The 18,120-nt window shown below is 35.9% G+C and overlaps 1 protein-coding gene across 6 annotated transcripts in view; it reads right to left on the bottom strand.

The window, feature by feature from the left end:
• Positions 1–18,120, bottom strand: part of COP1 (COP1 E3 ubiquitin ligase) — a 267,664-nt gene that overhangs the window by 226,093 nt on the left and 23,451 nt on the right. For 5 of the 6 annotated variants that reach the window (XM_059937005.1, XM_059937022.1, XM_059937032.1 and 2 more), the window contains exons 2-3: positions 11,649–11,708; positions 1,632–1,729 (exon numbers count right to left, since the gene is read on the bottom strand). In XM_059937005.1, coding sequence (XP_059792988.1) covers positions 1,632–1,729; positions 11,649–11,708 — 158 coding nt within the window. Of the gene's footprint in view, positions 1–1,631; positions 1,730–11,648; positions 11,709–18,120 lie in introns of those variants that run through there. The other variant, XM_059937042.1, reaches the window with a different exon arrangement.

Below are 18,120 nucleotides of genomic sequence, written 5' to 3' on the forward strand. Positions count from 1 at the left end.
AAATAAATAAATAAATACTTTTTTTAAAAAAGAAAAAAAACTGTATCATTGCCAAGATAATTTCTAGCTTAGGAAATTAGTAATTATGACTTCACTATTCACTGAATATATACATTTGAGAATATATAAAGTATGAAATTACTTTACATCTTAGTGCTGTATTTTCATATTCCTTCCATATCAGTATAATGGTGTTCTCTCTCTCTCTCTCTCTCTCACTATTTAGAAATTCACATAACAGAATTTGGACTCATTAAATTTGGTAAATATCAATACCAAAATCTTCAGACCATTGGATTCCTTTCTGTATTTAACCATTCCAAAAGAAGAAGTAATTTTCGAAAGTTATGACAACTCATAGAAGTGATTCTAGATGCACAAAGCAGCATCAATCCATGTTTGTGAGTTCATGGACAAAGGGTTCTGCTTTGTGGGACTTCAGTTTCCATTTCACCTAACTTAGCTCATGAAGTCCAGTCCCACAGAGTATCATACCACTCAGTGTTTCTTCTTTTCCTAAGTTCATTCTCCTAGTTTGCCACAAGACTTTATCTACCTAGAAGAACTTGGTATTCCAACAGAAAATCTTCAAAATATTTCCTTCAGGGTTCCTTTCTGCTATGCAATCATCCGATGATTTTCCTTTATGAAAAGATATTGGATTGTACTGAAGAGTGAAAGAGAAAAAAGGATTGAAGCCAATGTAATTTTAGAGCAGAGATAAAAAAAGGAAAGCCATGGCTGAAAAGGTTCCAATTCATGATGTATTATAAACCACCAAACAAATCAAACTGCAACCAAAGCACTGGCAAGTCAGAATCTAATACACAAGTAGACATCACATCCTTAACTCTGAGTGTGTTACTCTTTAGAACGAAGAATTATCCTTTCTGATATACATACCCAATAGTGTCCTACTTCATGCCTACCCATACCTGAAAATTAATCTTTGGAAAATTAATCTTCATTCCCAAAAACTCAAACTAAAGATTTTCCACAATATCTTAGGCTTTTCAACATGTAGAATTTTTAGATTTTTCATAATTGGTCTCTGACTAGATACTATTCCCAATCACTTACCATTTACCTTAAGGGTTCCCTATTTGTGTCTCTCCTCTCCAGTCACCATTCCTCCCTCAAAAGTTCCATATCCATGTCTTTCTTTCCCCAGTTTTACTTTTCAATTGCCTCCCCAGGTCACAGACTCTCTTCCCCAATCCAGGAGTCCTCATATACAAGTTTTATCTCCCTTCCGCCTCTCCATTAACCTTTTCCTCCATTGCTTCTCACTTCTGCCCCAGAAGTAGAAACAACAGGAACACACAACATGATATAGAGACAGGTATCTGGAACTCTGACATTCTCCTTTAGCCTCACATTCTGTCCAGCCATCAATGTAAGAATCTAAGAGTTGTACCAATTTTTTTTTAATGAAACTTAAATATAATATGATATGGTACATATGGTATAGAATCAATGTCACAACCCGGGGAAGATTGGGAAAAGCACCCTGGTGAGTAGGAGAGAGAGATTGCTTACCTCTAAGCTACGTTCTCTAAATAAATTAGTGCTAACACACCCTTTTGGGAACTAAGTATTTTTAAAAATTAAAAATCATTCCAAAGACTCACCCAAGAAATTAGGATACAGATGGTCAATATTATCCACAACATAGTTACACTTGGGACATCTATTATTGTCCTCCAAACTCTGATGAATACACTTGTAGCTATTAACAAGAGAAAAAATAAAATAGCTTGATTAAATCAGTGATAAATTAATAAACTAGTCACAAAATAATGCCTATTAGTTTTCTATTCCTCATTTTCAACATAAGTTATCTAGCAGTTATCAAATTTATTTCAGCTTATACTTTTATATTATAAAGAAGATACATAGGGCATTTATTAGATAATAGTATACAAAAGTTATTTTAAAATATTATTTAAAAATAAACTCAAATAACAAGCCTACTGGATATAAAATTTTAAAAGATATACTAACTTTTAAGTTTATGCAATTTAAACAGTATATAAAAACACCAAGAAAAACAAACGCCTGTAATTTAGTTAAGCAAACAGACTATCTGTATTCTTGGAGTGCTAATATCCTCAATACAAAAACAGCTCATTCAAATGAAAAGAAAATAAGAACAGAAAAATCAGCAAGATAAAAATTAGTCAATAAGCATGGGAAATCATCACTTTCATTAGGATGAAAAATTGATTTAAAATTATATATTAGTTTTTATCAATCAGAATAGAAAAATAAAGAAAAAACTGTCAGAGTTAAGGAGTACATATAGATATGAATAATTTCATGTACTGCTGCAGGAACTGCCACTTTCTAGAAGGCAAGTTGTATGGAAAACCTTAAGGCTGTGTATCCTCTTTGACTTAGTGATTTTACTTCTAGGAATTTATCCTATGGAAATAAGCAGATATATATATGTAGAAAGATGTTCAATTCAAAGTTATCTGTAAATAGCAAAATAAATTAGAAGCAACCAAAACACTAGGAAATTGACTACATAAATTTGTAAACATCAATCCAATGCAATGTATACAGCCAATAAAAATCACACTGTAATATGTAACTATACGCCATGAAAAATAATCTAATAACTATTAATAGGTACAGCTGGACAAATATGATTATGAGAAATTTTTGCCTTCTTAGATTATATATTTCTGTAATGTTTGGTTTTTTACAATTGTGTATTGTCTTATAACAAAAAACTTTGAAAATGTCATTCAACTAAACCCCAAAGAAATACCAAATCGACATTAGGAAAAAAGTCACTATATAATTATGTTACTAAATAAAAATAACCTCTAACACAGTGGATACAATTCCATTTGTTTTAAAAAATTATGTATGTGTACATTTTTTAAAACTTTTAAATTTTATTTATTAAACTATAGTTGATTTACAATATTGTGTTAGTATCAGATGAACAGCTTCAGATTCTTTTCCATTATAGGTTATTACAAGGGATTGAATATAGTTCCATGTGCTATATGGCAAATCCTTGCTGTTTATATATTTTATATATAGTAATGTATATCTATTAATCCCATAGTCCTAATTTATCACTCCCCTCTGGTAATAAGTTTGTTTTCTAGGTCTGTCAGTCTGTTTCTGTTTTGTAAGTTAGTTGATTTGTATTATTTTTTAGATTCCACAAATAAGTGATATAATACTTGTCTTTCTCTGCCTGACTTACTTCCTTTGTATGATAATCCCTAGGTCCATCCATGTTGCTGCAAATGGCAATATTTCACTCTTTTTAATGGCTAATATTCCACTGTATATATACCACATCTTCTTTATCCATCCATCTGTTGATGGACATTTAGGGTGCTTCCATGCCTTGGCTATTGTAAATAGTGCTGCTATGAACATTGGGGTGTATGAACCTTTTTGAATTAACAGTTTTCTCCAGATATATGCCCAGGAGTGGGATTGCAGGGTCATATGGTAACTCTATTTTTAGTTTTTTAAGGAACCTCCAAACTGTTTTCCACAGTGACTGCACCAATTTACATTGCCACCAACAGTGTAGGAGGGTTCCTTTTTCTTCACACCCTCTCCAGCACTTATTTATTTGTAGACTTTTTGATGATGGCCATTCGGACCAGTGTGAGGTGATACCTTACTGTAGTTCTGATTTGCATTTCTCTAATAATTAGCGATGTGGAGCATCTTTTCAGGTGACCTGTTGGCCATCTGTATGTCTTCTTTGGAGAAATGTCTATTTAGGTTTTCTGCTCATTTTTTGAATGGTTGTTTGTTTTTTTTGATATTGAGTTGCAAGAGCTCTCTGTATATTTAAGAAATTAAGCCCTTGTTAGCTGCATCACTTGCAAACATTTTCTCCCAGTCTGTAGGTTGTCCTTTGTTTTGTTTACGGTTTCCTTTGCTGTGCAAAGGCATATAAGTTTGATTAGGTCCCATTTGTTTATTTTTGCTTTTATTTCTTTTGCCTTGGGAGACTGAACTAAGAAAATATTACTGCAACTTATGTCACAGGATGTTTTGCCTATGTTCTCCTCTAGGATTTTTATGTTGTCATGTCTTATATTTAAGTCTTTAAGCCATTTTGAGTTTATTTTTGTGTATGCTGTAAGGGAGTGTTCTAACTTCACGGATTTACATGCAGTTGTCCAGCTTTCCCAACACCACCTGCTGAAGAGACTGTCTTTTCTCCATTGTATATTCTTGCCTCCTTTTTCGAAGAGTAACTGACCATCGTTGTGTGGGTTTATTTCTGGGCTCTCTATTCTGTTCCATTGATCCATATGTCTGTTTTTGTGTCAATATCACAATGTTTTGATTCCTGTAGCTTTGTAGTATTGTCTAAAGTCTGGGAGGGTTATGCTTCCAGCTTTGCTGTTTTTCCTCAGAATTGCTTTGGCAAGTCTAGGTCTTCTGTGGTTCCATATAAATTTTATGATTATTTGTTCAAGCTCTGTGAAAAATATCATGGGTAATTTGATAGGGATTGCATTAAATCTGCAGATTGCTTTGGGGAGTATTGCTATTTTAACAATATTAATTCTTCCAACCCAACAGCAGAGGATATCTTTCCATTTCTTTATATCATCTTCAATTTCCTTTATCAATGTTTTATCATTTTCAGCATATAGGTCTTTCATATCCTTGGTTAGGTTTATTCCTAGGTATTTTAATTTTTTGATGTGATTTTAAATGGGATTTTTTTTTCACTTTCTCTTATATTTCATTGTTAGTGTAAAGAAATGGAACAGATTTCTGTATATTGATCTTGTATCCTGAACCTTGCTCAATTCATTTATTAGTTCTAATCGTTTTAGCCACAGCAACCAGAAAAGAAAAAGAAATAAAAGGTATCCAGATTGTAAAGGAAGTGGTAAAACTGTCATTGTATGCAGATGACATGATACTCTATATAGAAAATCCTAAAGATTCCACACAAAAACTGAAAGCATTTAAATGTGAACATTTAAAATAAACCGAAAAAGACATTCACCATAATGTTAACAGTATGTGCCACTGGGTAATATAATTATGGGAAACTTTTTCTTTGTAGGTGTCTACAAGTTTCTATAGTAAACATGTACTGCTCCTAACAATCAGGAAAAAAAATTACTTCTAAGAAATTAAAAGGGTGATTTACATATAAGATGATCCCTAAAAAGACAGTACCTCTTTTATCCTGTGTCCAAATTACTATAAATTTGCTTCAGCTTCATAAACTGAAGCAGATTTTTATATCTACCTACTTCCCTCCACCTTATCAAAACAAAACGCTACATCCATCAGGTTGCTCTGTTCTAGTTATCATCTACTTTCTCATCTCACATTTGTTACTTGCAAGACAAGCAAAAAGAAGGACATTATAGGGAATCAATGTAGCAGTGGTCTTTGGCACAGTACAGGGGCCCAAAGATTAAACACCTGGCATATAACAGGTACTCAAATATTACATACAGAACAAATGACTTGCACAGTGTTCCAGAAACAATATCTTCAGCTCCTGCAACTATGACAAGGTTAGGAATACCATATTACCAAAAGATAGGCTCCATATCTGAGAGGAAACTTCCTACATGGAAATTTCAATGAAAGAAGTAACATACTAAATTTTTTTTTCATTTTATTGCAAGGGAAAAGCATAAAGAAGATATGCAAATACAACAGATTAAGAGCTCCAACATGGGAACATTTATAGGCTGCTTAGGGGAAAAGGAAATGAGTTAATATTACCAGAACACATGCCAACATGACAAGATTTAATCCTTTAAAAAAACCTGCAGGGAATTCCCTGGCAGTCCAGTGGTTAGGACTCAGTGCTTTCACTGCCGTGGCCCAGGTTCAATCCCTAGTTGGGGAACTAATATCCCACAAGCTGTGCTGTGCAGCCAAAAAAAAAAAAAAACCCTGCAAGTTCAAATAAAGCAAGTCATGAAGGAGAGGATATGAGAAAGTTATTAAAGACAAGAGACAGGGATTGACAGATAAGCAGAAGAAAGACATTTGGGGTTTTAGCAAATGGCTTTTGAAAAGAAATGGTAGTCAGAAAATGAGCAAATAAAATGACAAGGAAAACAAGCTAAATTGTTAAGCCAGAGAAAGAGTTTGTCAATATACAAGAAGTTATTCCTGAATCCAACAGAACATTCTCCTCTCCCTTCTTCAGCATCCTAATCATATCCCTTGTCAGTACCATACCATCCTCTCCTAGAAGAAAAAAATAGTCTAGGACACAACCAGAAGGAACTGTCCTCAGAAACAGAAGCTCAAATGACTTTTCTGCATTGTACTTGATAATATCCATCTATACTATAAAATTTCAATGAATCAAATTACACGCCACTGTATAAAACTGCAGTGATAACAAGATGTATCAAGTTTATTTTATAACATCTATTGCCTCACTACCACCTTGGGTAGACCCTCCCTAGTCTGAGAAATAGTAACTGTCTTATTCTGTACTTAATCTGTGTATGTGTTTGTCAGCCCCTCTTCTATTTGCTCATTAAAAGCAGAGATTTGTTTTACTCATCTCTACCCTCAATATCTAGCACAATATCCTGTTAAAGAGTTGGAACTCAATAAATTCTGAATCCATGAGAAAATAGATATAACCAAAAAAGAAACATACTTCTGCTGCCTTCTGGGTCATATAAAACACTGCGAGAAAGTCTCAATACAGTAACTCTAATTCATTCTCACTCATCTATCTCCTTGACCATCACCAGCCCAAATGCAATGTTTTGGATTCCAAAAGAAGAGTATATGCCTAAACTAGTGATCGAAATAGGTGGGCAAAAAGAGATAAGAAGGATATATATTTTGGGTCTACCTGAGAAATTTTCAATAGCTACTCACACTGCAACTCTTAAAAAAATTTATTCAGTACCACAGTGTGCTAATGGTACCTATGTCCCCTGATAAGTGTAGATCTGACCACAAAGAATGAATATTCCTCCACAGATGTATACAGTTGCTCTGTTTCTTCTATTAAGTATATACCTACCTACAAAATATAATTGATTTTTCTGTCTGTGTCAACAGGGATGAGTAGATACAGAAAACTGAATAATTAGAAAATTCTCAAAAAAGAAGGAACTATAAAAAGAACAGAAAAAAAAAAATCAGTACCAGTGGTTGTATATAAGAACCAGGTACAAAAAAAGACTAATAATAAGGTACGAGATGATGGATTAGTCAAAAGTCCCAAAAGGCAAACTGACACCCAGGCTTGATCACAGGTATGCTGCAAGATGACAACACTGAGGGACCCTGTTAATTATAACTAATTTGTATTGAAGCAAACAGTAAATCAGGAGCTGACATACATGAGGTCTGAGAAGCAGAGGGCGGGGGACAAGCTGGAGGCAGTAAAGGGGAAAGAGAAAGAGCAAACCTTATCTCTATGTCATACAGAAGCCAGATTTTTTAAATTACATCATTGAGTTTCAGTTAGATTATAGCTAATAGCAGGTTCACTGTGAAGTGGGAATGATTTAAAGTGAAAGAACTTCCTGCTATAATGTCTCCAACCTGTTACTAGGAAAGACTTATCATTTTTAAGTGGGACAAGGAATAAACAGTTGATGTGGCCCAATTTGATTTAGTGTTAATAATCTGGATGGAGCCTTGAAGTGGTACACTGCTTGGCTCCAGGTAACCAGCCAGGGTTCAAGTTAGCAAACAGTTGATACAACAGGCTACTGTTAATGACTGAAGTTCCACAGGCCTCTCATGTCTCATGGTAAATAATTAAAAGCTTTTGCTTTCAACAAAAGAACAAAATGCCTCACAGTTTATCAAGCCTGGCAATGGGACTGTCAGCTTCCAGGTTTCTTGGCTCCTACGAATGTTATCATCCCTATCCTACCAACACCTGCTTTCTGGTAGGTATTTTAAAACACAATCACAGGGACTTCCCTGGTGGCACAGTGGTTAAGAATCCGCCTGCCGGGCTTCCCTGGTGGCGCAGTGGTTGAGAATCTGCCTGCCAATGCAGGGGACACGGGTTCAAGCCCTGGTCTGGGAAGATCCCACATGCCGCGGAGCAACTAGGCCCGTGAGCCACAATTACTGAGCCTGCGCGTCTGGAGCCTGTGCTCCACAACAAGAGAGGCCACGATAATGAGAGGCCCGCACACCGCGATGAAGAGTGGCCCCCACTTGCCGCAACTAGAGAAAGCCCTCGCACAGAAACGAAGACCCAACACAGCCATAAATAAATAAATGAATGAATGAATGAATGAATGAATGAATCCGCCTGCCAATGCAGGGGACACGGGTTTGATCCCTGGTCCGGGAAGATCCCACATGCCACGGAGCAACTAAGCCTATGTGGCACAACTACTGAGCGTGCACTCTAGAGCCCGCGAGCCACAACTATTGAAGCCCACACCCTAGAGCCTGTGCTCCACAACAAGAGAAGCCACCACAAGTGAGAAGCCCGCGCACCACAATAAAGAGTAGCCCCCACTCGCCACAACTAGAGAAAGCCTGCGCACAGCAACAAAGACCCAACGCAGCTAAAAATAAATAAATAAAAATAAATAAATAAATATTTTTTTTAAAAAACACAATCACATCAGAGTATAACAAAGTAACTTGAATTGTAACAAAGATCTAAACTTTATTTTTATTTGAAGGTAAAAAGAAGGTATTTAAGAAACCAACGAACTAAACTCACACCATGAGGATTACAGGACTCACTGAAAAGGCCAGGCCTGTCTAGTTATAAAGTCAATCAGTAATTTATTGTACTTCACAACACAGTGAAGCAAGATCACTGAACTGATTCAGCAGACTCTTAAGCTTTTTTAAATGCCACAGTGAATATGTTAGAGAAGGGCAGTTAGGAAAAATGGAAACCTCACTTTACAATCTGTTTCACACTTCAACACCTTCAAATCTGTGAAAGAAGAGAGGTGAAAGGGTAGGAAGACAATGGGGGTTGGGGGCCAGAGAGCAGCAGCAGATGATATGTTGACTGACTTGACAAAAGTAAGTTTTAGACCCAGACCTAGATTCCTGGTCCACCAACTTCAAGAACTTGCTCTTTTAGCTTTATATCAGTAGTTCTCAACTAAGGGCAACTTTGTCCTCTAAGGGATATCTGGCAATGGCTGGAGACATTTTTGGTTGTCACAACTGGGAGTAGAAGGGTTGTTACTGGGTTACTACAGAAGCCAAGGATACTGCTAAACAATCTAAAATACCAAGGACAGTTACCCACAACAAAGAATTATCTGGTGTAATATGTCAATACTACCAAGGTTGAGAAAGCCTACCATAAATCACCCAATTTTCCAGAATAATCAAAATCCAAAGTCTCTAAGAGAAGTATATGATTTCCTGTGGAATGCTAAGGTGCTGGATCAATTAATGGACCAAAGAGAACACTACTGCTAAACAATCACCCTGAAAAGACCAAAACCATACATGTGTCAAGATCCAAATGACCAGAATTTCAGTAGCAATATATAGAAGAAAGTGATTCACAAATGATAATAATGTCAATGCAATATACACCAGGAAATAAAAATCATTTAAGAAGGCAAGATGGCCTTTTTTTAAAAACCAACAAAAAGATTCTGAAAGAATACACAATCACTTCTTACCAGAGATAATCTTTGAGGAAGTAGAAAAGAAAGGCTAGGGGAAGGGAAACATTTACATTTCATATTATACCTTTCTGTACAATGAAAGTTTTTATAGCCAACAGTATACATTGTTCTTATCATTTTAATAACTTTTATTTTAATAAAGGACATAGATAATGCAAGCTAAGAAAGCTATTTTTATTCTAAAATTTCTTTTTAAATGACTGGCAGATTGGATATACCTATCAACAAAGCACTGCACTCCAGATCAAACTAAAGGACTTACAAACTGGTAACAATACTCGTCTTCACTAATGCATATCAACCTACCAGATATCATATTCAACCTCAGTATAAAATTGTGGGTCTAACTTCAACATGAATTAGAATAATAAGGTATATTAGAACACAACAGAAATACTAAACAAAGAGCGTAAATAATTTAGGGAGATGACTGATTGCAAGTAGAATATACCACCCCCAATCAAATAAATAGGTAAATAAACTAAAGGAATTAAACATACACAAATTACATGCCCATTAGGATGACCACTATTAAAAAAAAAAACAGAAAATAACAAGTGTTGGAAAGGATGTGGAAAAATTGGAACCCTTGTGCACTGTTGGTGGGAATGTAAAATGGTACTGCAGGTATGAAAAAGAGTATGGAGGTTCTGCAGAAGATTAAATACAGATATACCACATGATCCAGCAATTCTGCTTCCAGGTATATACCTGAAAGAACTGAAAGCAGGATTTCAAGAAGCTATTTATACACCAATGTTCAAAGAAACATTATTTACAATAGTTAACAGCTGAAAGCAACCCAAGTGTCCACAGAGAGAAGAATGCACAAAGTATGATATATATGGTCATCCCTCAGTATCCACAGCAAATTGCTGTCAGGACTCCCGTAGATACCAAAATCCAAGGATGCTCAAGTCCCTTATATAAAATGGTGTAGTATTAGCATATAACCTACTGTACATCCTACTGTATACTTTAAATCATTTCTGGATTACTTATAATAACTAATACAATGCAAATGCTATGTAAATAGTTGCCGGTGAGCTGCAAATTCAAGTTGTGCTTTTTGGAATTTTCTGGAATTTTTTTTTCAAATACTTTGGAATCGTGGTTGGTTGAACCCACAGATGCTGAACCTGCAGATACAGAGGGCCAACTGTATATGCAATGGAATATTATTCAGCCTCAAAAAGGAAGGAAATTTTGACACATGCTACAACATGGATAAAACTTGAGCACGCTCTGCTAAGTGAAATAAGCTAGTCACAAAAGACAGATACTGTTTGATTCCATTTATATGAGGTATCCAGAGTAGTCACATTCACAAAAAGTAGAATGCTGATTGACAGAAGTTGGGATAAGAGGGAAATGGCACTTGTTGTTTAATGGGTATAGTTTCAGTTTTGCAAGATAAAAATGTTCTGGAGACTGATTTGCACAACAATGTTACAATACTCAATATTACTCCACTTAAAAATGGTTAAGATGGTAAATGTTAAGATAAGTATATTTTATCAAAACTGAAAATCTTTTAAAATATACAGATTAGCATGACATATAACCTAAAGACAGCACTGAGCAAAGTGTTAAAGAACACAGAACTTTTTAATCCTCTAATATCCTTTTCCAATGACCTTCCAGCCTGCTTTAATGGCCCTCGCATCTATCCCCCACAAGTGAGTTAAAGGTGCTTCATGCTTCATCCTAATTACCCAGCACCCCCCAATTTCCTAAAACAGCAGTCAAAGCTCTTTAAACAATTAAGAAACCCATAAGTTTATTATTATAGTTTCATCTATAAGGCTGATAGTAAATCTAAGTATTTCACAGAAATTATACCACCAACCACATGTTTGTCTTGAGCTGTCAAACCTGTAAAGGTATATCGGTCAAGGAAATATGATTCAAAATAAGCAACAGTAGCTTTAAAAACATAACTTCTCACTGGCTACATTTACACACAAGTTAAAAATTGTCAAAAGACAATTTCACTAAATAAAATTATCTTACCAAAAGCTGTGGCCACACTTCGTCATGTATGCTTCCTCAATCATATCAAAGCAGATAGGGCTAAAAACAAAATAGAAAAATAATACATACATTTTTTAAGTAGAGTGATTAAAAATTGGAAAAAGTCAGTAACAATACCAACAAAATCATATTTTAATACATAGCTAAGTCTTCAAACTTTCTATTGATGAGATGAAATTTCTATTGAGCTGAATGAACTTTAGGGGACTGCTGGTAAAATGACAATGTGTTCAAGATGGCCTTAAGCACCATCAAGTTCTAAGATGAATTAAATGAATAATTTAACTGACTCCAATACTTTAACTTGACCATAAATTTTGATAGTATAATGCAATCACGAGTGCTTAAGTTCTACCATCTTTTTCAGTCATCCCTGGTACAAAACCATCTAAATGCTCTATTTCCTATCTCAAAGAAAACAAATTTCCTGAGTGATAAATTTACAGTTCCAATTTCAATAACTTTTCTAGGTAGTGACGATGCTAATGATAACTAATACTTAACACAAACTATGCATGTCCATTAAAACAATGACATATATTAACTCACTTAATCCTTTCAACAGCATAGGTACCTATTACTAGACCCACTTTATAGATAAGGAAATTGAGACACAGAATGTTAAAAGTCACACAGCTAGGAAGTAACACAGCCAATTTTCAAACTCAGATCCATGTTCTCAACCACTATTCTATACTACTTCCAGATGCCATGAGTTAAATATCAAGTCATACCAACTATGCCACATGTTCTGGCCAAGGAAAGGGGGTTATCAATCTCTGAGAGGGTACGGGCTACCAGAAAAATGCAAAGCCTTGTAAGAAGCAATTTCCCTTTATCCTTCCCCCTTCCTCCCTCCAAAAACTCTGATGAAGTCTCCAGAGATACAACCATCTTGCGATCATGAAGACAACAACCATAAGCTAAGAAGACAGGATATGGGTTCCTTGATAACATCCTTCAGCAGCTGCATCATCCATGGATTGTCAATCTCTGGACCACACATTACATGAGAAAAGTAAATCCTAACTTGCTTAGGCCAGTAATTATCAAGTTTCCTGTTACTGGTATACAAATCCAATGCTTATTGATGTCACGTGACAATTAAACTGTAAATGAAAATTTACCCATTCCCTTCAAGAAAAGTTTCCTGGGCATAAATACTATCTTAGAATGTGAGGTTATAAATAAGTTATAGAATCTCAATGTTGCACAAGCTCAGAGTTTCATCATGTATAGTGTGCTGGCTTACACTGCACTGGTTTTGTCAGTCTTTACTCTCCCAGACTCAGAATAAAGGGAAATCTCCTGAATGTGGGGATTTGGTAATTTTTCTTTTGGAACAAAGTCCATCTTGCTCCTGCCTGATGAAGTTAAGGAAGCAGGGCTGGGGCTCCCTCCTGAGGACATGTGGATGAGCTGTGGAGGCTGCTCTGTGATCTCAGTTTGCAACTAAACGATGCTGAAGAACAGATCTGAGATAGACAAATTTCATTTCACACTGGTACAGTGGGTGCTCAAGCAGGTATCTTAAGGCCCAAAACCCAGAGTAGAGGCAATATTTATCCGCCCCCCTTTAAAGACTTTATTTTTTTAGAGGAGTTTTACATTTGCAACAAAACTGAAAGGATGGTATAGAGATCTCCCCTGCCCCTACATGTGCACAGCCTCCCCTATTATCATCACTCACCAGAACAGGGCATTTTTTTTAACCAAGCATGAACCTACATTGACACATCATAATCACCCAAAGTCCAAAGTTTACCTTAGAGTTCATTCTTCATGTTGTACATTCTATGGGTTTAGGCAAAAGTATAATGACATATACCCACCGTTATAACATCATACATATTATTTACACTGCCCTAAAAATCCTCTATGCTTTGCCTATTCGTTTCTCTCCCCTTACCCACATCCACTGATTTTTTTATTGTCTCCATAGTTTTGTTTTTTCCAGAAAGTCATATAGTTGGGACTATATAGTATGTAGGCTTTTCAGATTGGCTTCTTCCACTTAGTAATATGCATTTAAGGTTCTTCCATATCTTTTCATGGCTTGATAGCTAATTTCTTTGCAGTGCTGAATAATATTCCAGTGACTGGGTATACTGTGGTTTATTTATCCATTCACCTACTGAAGGACATCTTGGTTGCTTCCAAGATCTGGCAATTATGAATAAAGCTGCTACAAGCATCTTTGTGCAGGGTTCTTTGTAGTCCTAAGTTTTCAACTCCTTTGGGTAAATACCAAGGAGTATAATTGTTGAATCATATGCTAAGAGTAGATTAGTTTTGTAAGAAATCAACCAAACTGTCTTCTTTAGTGCCTGTACCATTTTTATCCCCACTAACAAAAAATGAGAGTTCTGTTGCTCCACATCCTCCTCAGTATTTGGTGGTGTCAGTGCTCAAGATTTAGCCATTCTGATAGGTGTTTTAGTGATGTCCCGTTGTTATTTTCATTTGCATTTCCCTGATGGCTATGATGATATGGAGCATCTCTTCACATGCTTATTTACCATGTGTATATCTCTGAGGTGACAGTCAAGGTCTTTGGTCCATTTTTAAATCAGGTTGCTAGCAGAAACAAAAAGAACTACAATCCTGCAGCCTGTGGAACAAAAACCACATTCACAGAAAGATAGACAAGATGAAAAGGCAGAGAGCTATGTACCAGATGAAGGAACAAGATAAAACCCCAGGAAAACACCTAAATGCAATGGAGATAGGCAATCTTCCAGAAAAAGAATTCATAATAATGATAGTGAAGATGATCCAGGACCTCGTAAAAAGAATGGAGGCAAAGACCGAGAAGATGCGAGAAACGTTTAACAAAGATCTAGAAAAATTAAAGAACAAACAAACAGAGATGAACAATACAATAACTGAAATGAAAAATACACTAAAAGGAATCAATAGCAGAATAACTCAGGCAGGAGAACGGATAAGTGACCTGGAAGACAGAATGGTGGAATTCACTGCTGCGGAACAGAATAAAGAAAAAAGAAGGAAAAGAAATGAAGACAGCCTAAGAGACCTCTGGGACAACATTAAACGCAACAACATTCGCATTATAGGGGTCCCAGAAGGAAAAGAGAGGAAGGACCCGAGAAAATATTTGAAGAGATTATGGTCGAAAACTTCCCTAACATGGGAAAGGAAATAGCCACCCAACTCCAGGAAGCGCAGAGAGTCCCATATAGGATAAACCCACAGAGAAACACACCGAACACATAGTAATCAAATTGACAAAAATTAAAGACAAAGAAAACTTACTGAAAATAGCAAGGGAAAAATGACAAATAACATACAAGGGAATTCCCATAAGGTTAACAGCTGATTTCTCAGCAGAAACTCTACAAGCCAGAAGGGAGTGGCATGATATACTTAAAGTGATGAAAGGGAAGAACCTACAACCAAGATTACCCTACCCAGCAAGGTTCTCATTCAGATTACATGGAGACATCAAAAGCTTTACAGACAAGCAAAGGCTAAGAGAATTCAGCACCACCAAACCAGCTCTACAACAAATGTTAACAGAATTACTCTAAGTGGGAAACACAAGAGAAGAAAACAACCTACAAAAACAAAGCCCCCAATATTAAGAAAATGGTAATCGGAACATACATATCGATAATGACCTTAAATATGAACGGATTAAATGCTCCAACCAAAAGACAAAGGCTTGCGGAATGGATACAAAAACAAGACCCATATATATGCTGTCTACAAGAGACCCACTTCAGACCTAGGGACACATACAGACTGAAACTGAGGGGACGGAAAAAGATATTCCATGCAAACGGAAATCAAAAGAAAGCTAGAGTAGCAATACTCGTATCAGATAAAATAGACTTTAAAATAAAGAATGTTACAAGAGACAAGGAAGGAAACTACATAATGATCAAGGGATCAATCCAAGAACAAGATGTAACAATTATAAATATATATGCACCCAACATAGGAGTACCTCAATACATAAGGCAACTGCTACCAGTTCTAAAAGAGGAAGTCGACAGTAACAATAATAGTGGGGGACTTTAACACCTCACTTACACCAATGGACAGATCATCTAAACAGAAAATTAATAAGGAAACACAAGCTTTAAATGACACAACAGACCTTATAGATTTAATTGGTATTTATAGGACATTCCATCCAAAAACAGATTACACTTTCTTCTCAAGTGCGCATGGAACATTATCCAGGATAGATCACATCTTGGGTCACAAATCAAGCCTCAGTAAATTTAAGAAAACTGAAATCATATCAAGCATCTTTTCTGACAACAACGCTATGAGATTAGACATGAATTACAGGAAAAAAACCATAAAAAACACAAACACATGGAGGCTAAACAATATGTTACTAAATAACCAAGAGATTGGGCTTCCCTGGTGGCTCAGTGGTTGAGAATCTGCCTGCTAATGCAGGGGACATGAGTTCGAGCCCTGGTCTGGGAAGATCCCACATGCCATGGAGCAACTAAGCCCATGAGCCACAACTACTGAGCCTGCGCGTCTGGAGCCTGTGCTGTGCAACAAGAGAGGCCACGATAGTGAGAGGCCTGCACACCATGATGAAAAGTGGCCCCCGCTTGCCGCAACTAGAGAAAGCCCTCGCACAGAAACGAAGACCCAACACAGCCAAAAATAAATTAATTAATTAATTAAAAAAAAAAACCAAGAGATCACTAAAGAAATCAAAGAGGAAATCAAAAAATACCTAGAGACAAATGACAATGAAAACAGGATGATCCAAAACCTATGGGATGCAGCAAAAGCAGTTCTAAGAGGGAAGTTTATACCTATACAAACCTATCTCAAGAAACAAGAAAAGCCCCAAATAAACATAACGTTACACCTAAAGGAACTAGACAAAGAAGAACAAACAAAACCCAAAGTTAGCAGAAGGAAAGAAATCATAAAGATCAGAGCAGAAATAAAGGAAAGAGAAAAAAAGAAAACAACAGCAAACATCAATAAAACTAAAAACTGATTCTTTCAGGAGATTAACAAAACTGATAAACCATTAACCAGACTCATCAAGAAAAAGAGGGAGAAGACTTAAATCAATAAAGTTACAAATGAAAAAGGAGAAGTTACAACAGACACCACAGAAATAAATACAAAGCATCCTAAGAGACTACTACAAGCAACTCTATGCCAATAAAATGGACAACCTGGATGAAATGGACAAATTCTTAGAATGGTATAACCTTCCAAGACTGAAGCAGGAAGAAAGAGAAAATATGAACAGACCAATCACAAGTAATGAAATTGAAACTGTGATTAAAAATCTTCCAACAAACAAAACTCCAGGACCAGATGGCTTCACAGGGGAATTCTATCAAACATTTACAGAAGAGCTAACACCCATCCTTCTCAAACTCTTCCAAAAAATTGCAGAGGAAGGAACACTCCCAAACTCATTCTACGAGGCCACTTTCACCCTGATACCAAAATCAGACAAATGTACTATAAAAAAAGAAAATTACAGACCAATATCACTGATGAATATAGATGCAAAAGTCCTCAACAAAATACTAGCAAAGAGAATCCAAGAACACATTAAAAGGATCAGACACCATGATCAAGTGGGATTTATCCCAGGGATGCAAGGATTTTTCAATATACACCAATCAATTAATGTGATATACCATATTAACAAATTGAAGAATAAAAACCATATGATCATCTCAATAGATGCAGAAAAAGCTTTCAACAAAATTCAACAACCATTTATGATAAAAACTCTCCAGAAAGAGGGCACAGAGGAAACCTACTTCAACATAATAAAGGCCATATATGACAAACCCACAGCAAACATCATTCTCAATGGTGAAAAACTGAAAACATTTCCTCTAAGATCAGGAACAAGACAAGGATGTCCCATCTCACTATTATTCAACATAGTCTTGGAAGTCCTAGCCATGGCACTCAGAGAAGAAAAAGAAATAAAAGGAATACACATTGGAAAAGAAGAAGTAAAACTGTCACTGTTTGCACATGACATGATACTATACATAGAGAATCATGAAGATGCCACCAGAAAACTACTAGAGCTAATCAATGAATTTGGTAAAGTAGCAGGATACAAAATTAATGCACAGAAATCTCTTTCATTCCTATATACTAATGATGAAATATATGAATGAGAAATTAAGGAAACACTTCCATTTACCACTGCAACAAAAAGAATAAAATACCTAGGAATAAACCTACCTAAGGAGACAAAAGACCTGTATGCAGAAAACTATAAGACACTGATGAAAGAAATTAAAGATGATACCAACAGATAGAGAGACATACCATGTTCTTGGATTGGAAGAATCAATATTGTGAAAATGACTATACTACCCAAAGCAATCTACAGATTCAGTGCAATCCCTATCAAACTACCAATGGCATTTTTTACAGAACTAGAACAAAAAATCTTAAAATTTGTATG

The sequence above is a fragment of the Balaenoptera ricei genome, chromosome 1 (genome assembly GCF_028023285.1).
Source record: "Balaenoptera ricei isolate mBalRic1 chromosome 1, mBalRic1.hap2, whole genome shotgun sequence".
Taxonomy (NCBI): domain Eukaryota; kingdom Metazoa; phylum Chordata; class Mammalia; order Artiodactyla; family Balaenopteridae; genus Balaenoptera; species Balaenoptera ricei.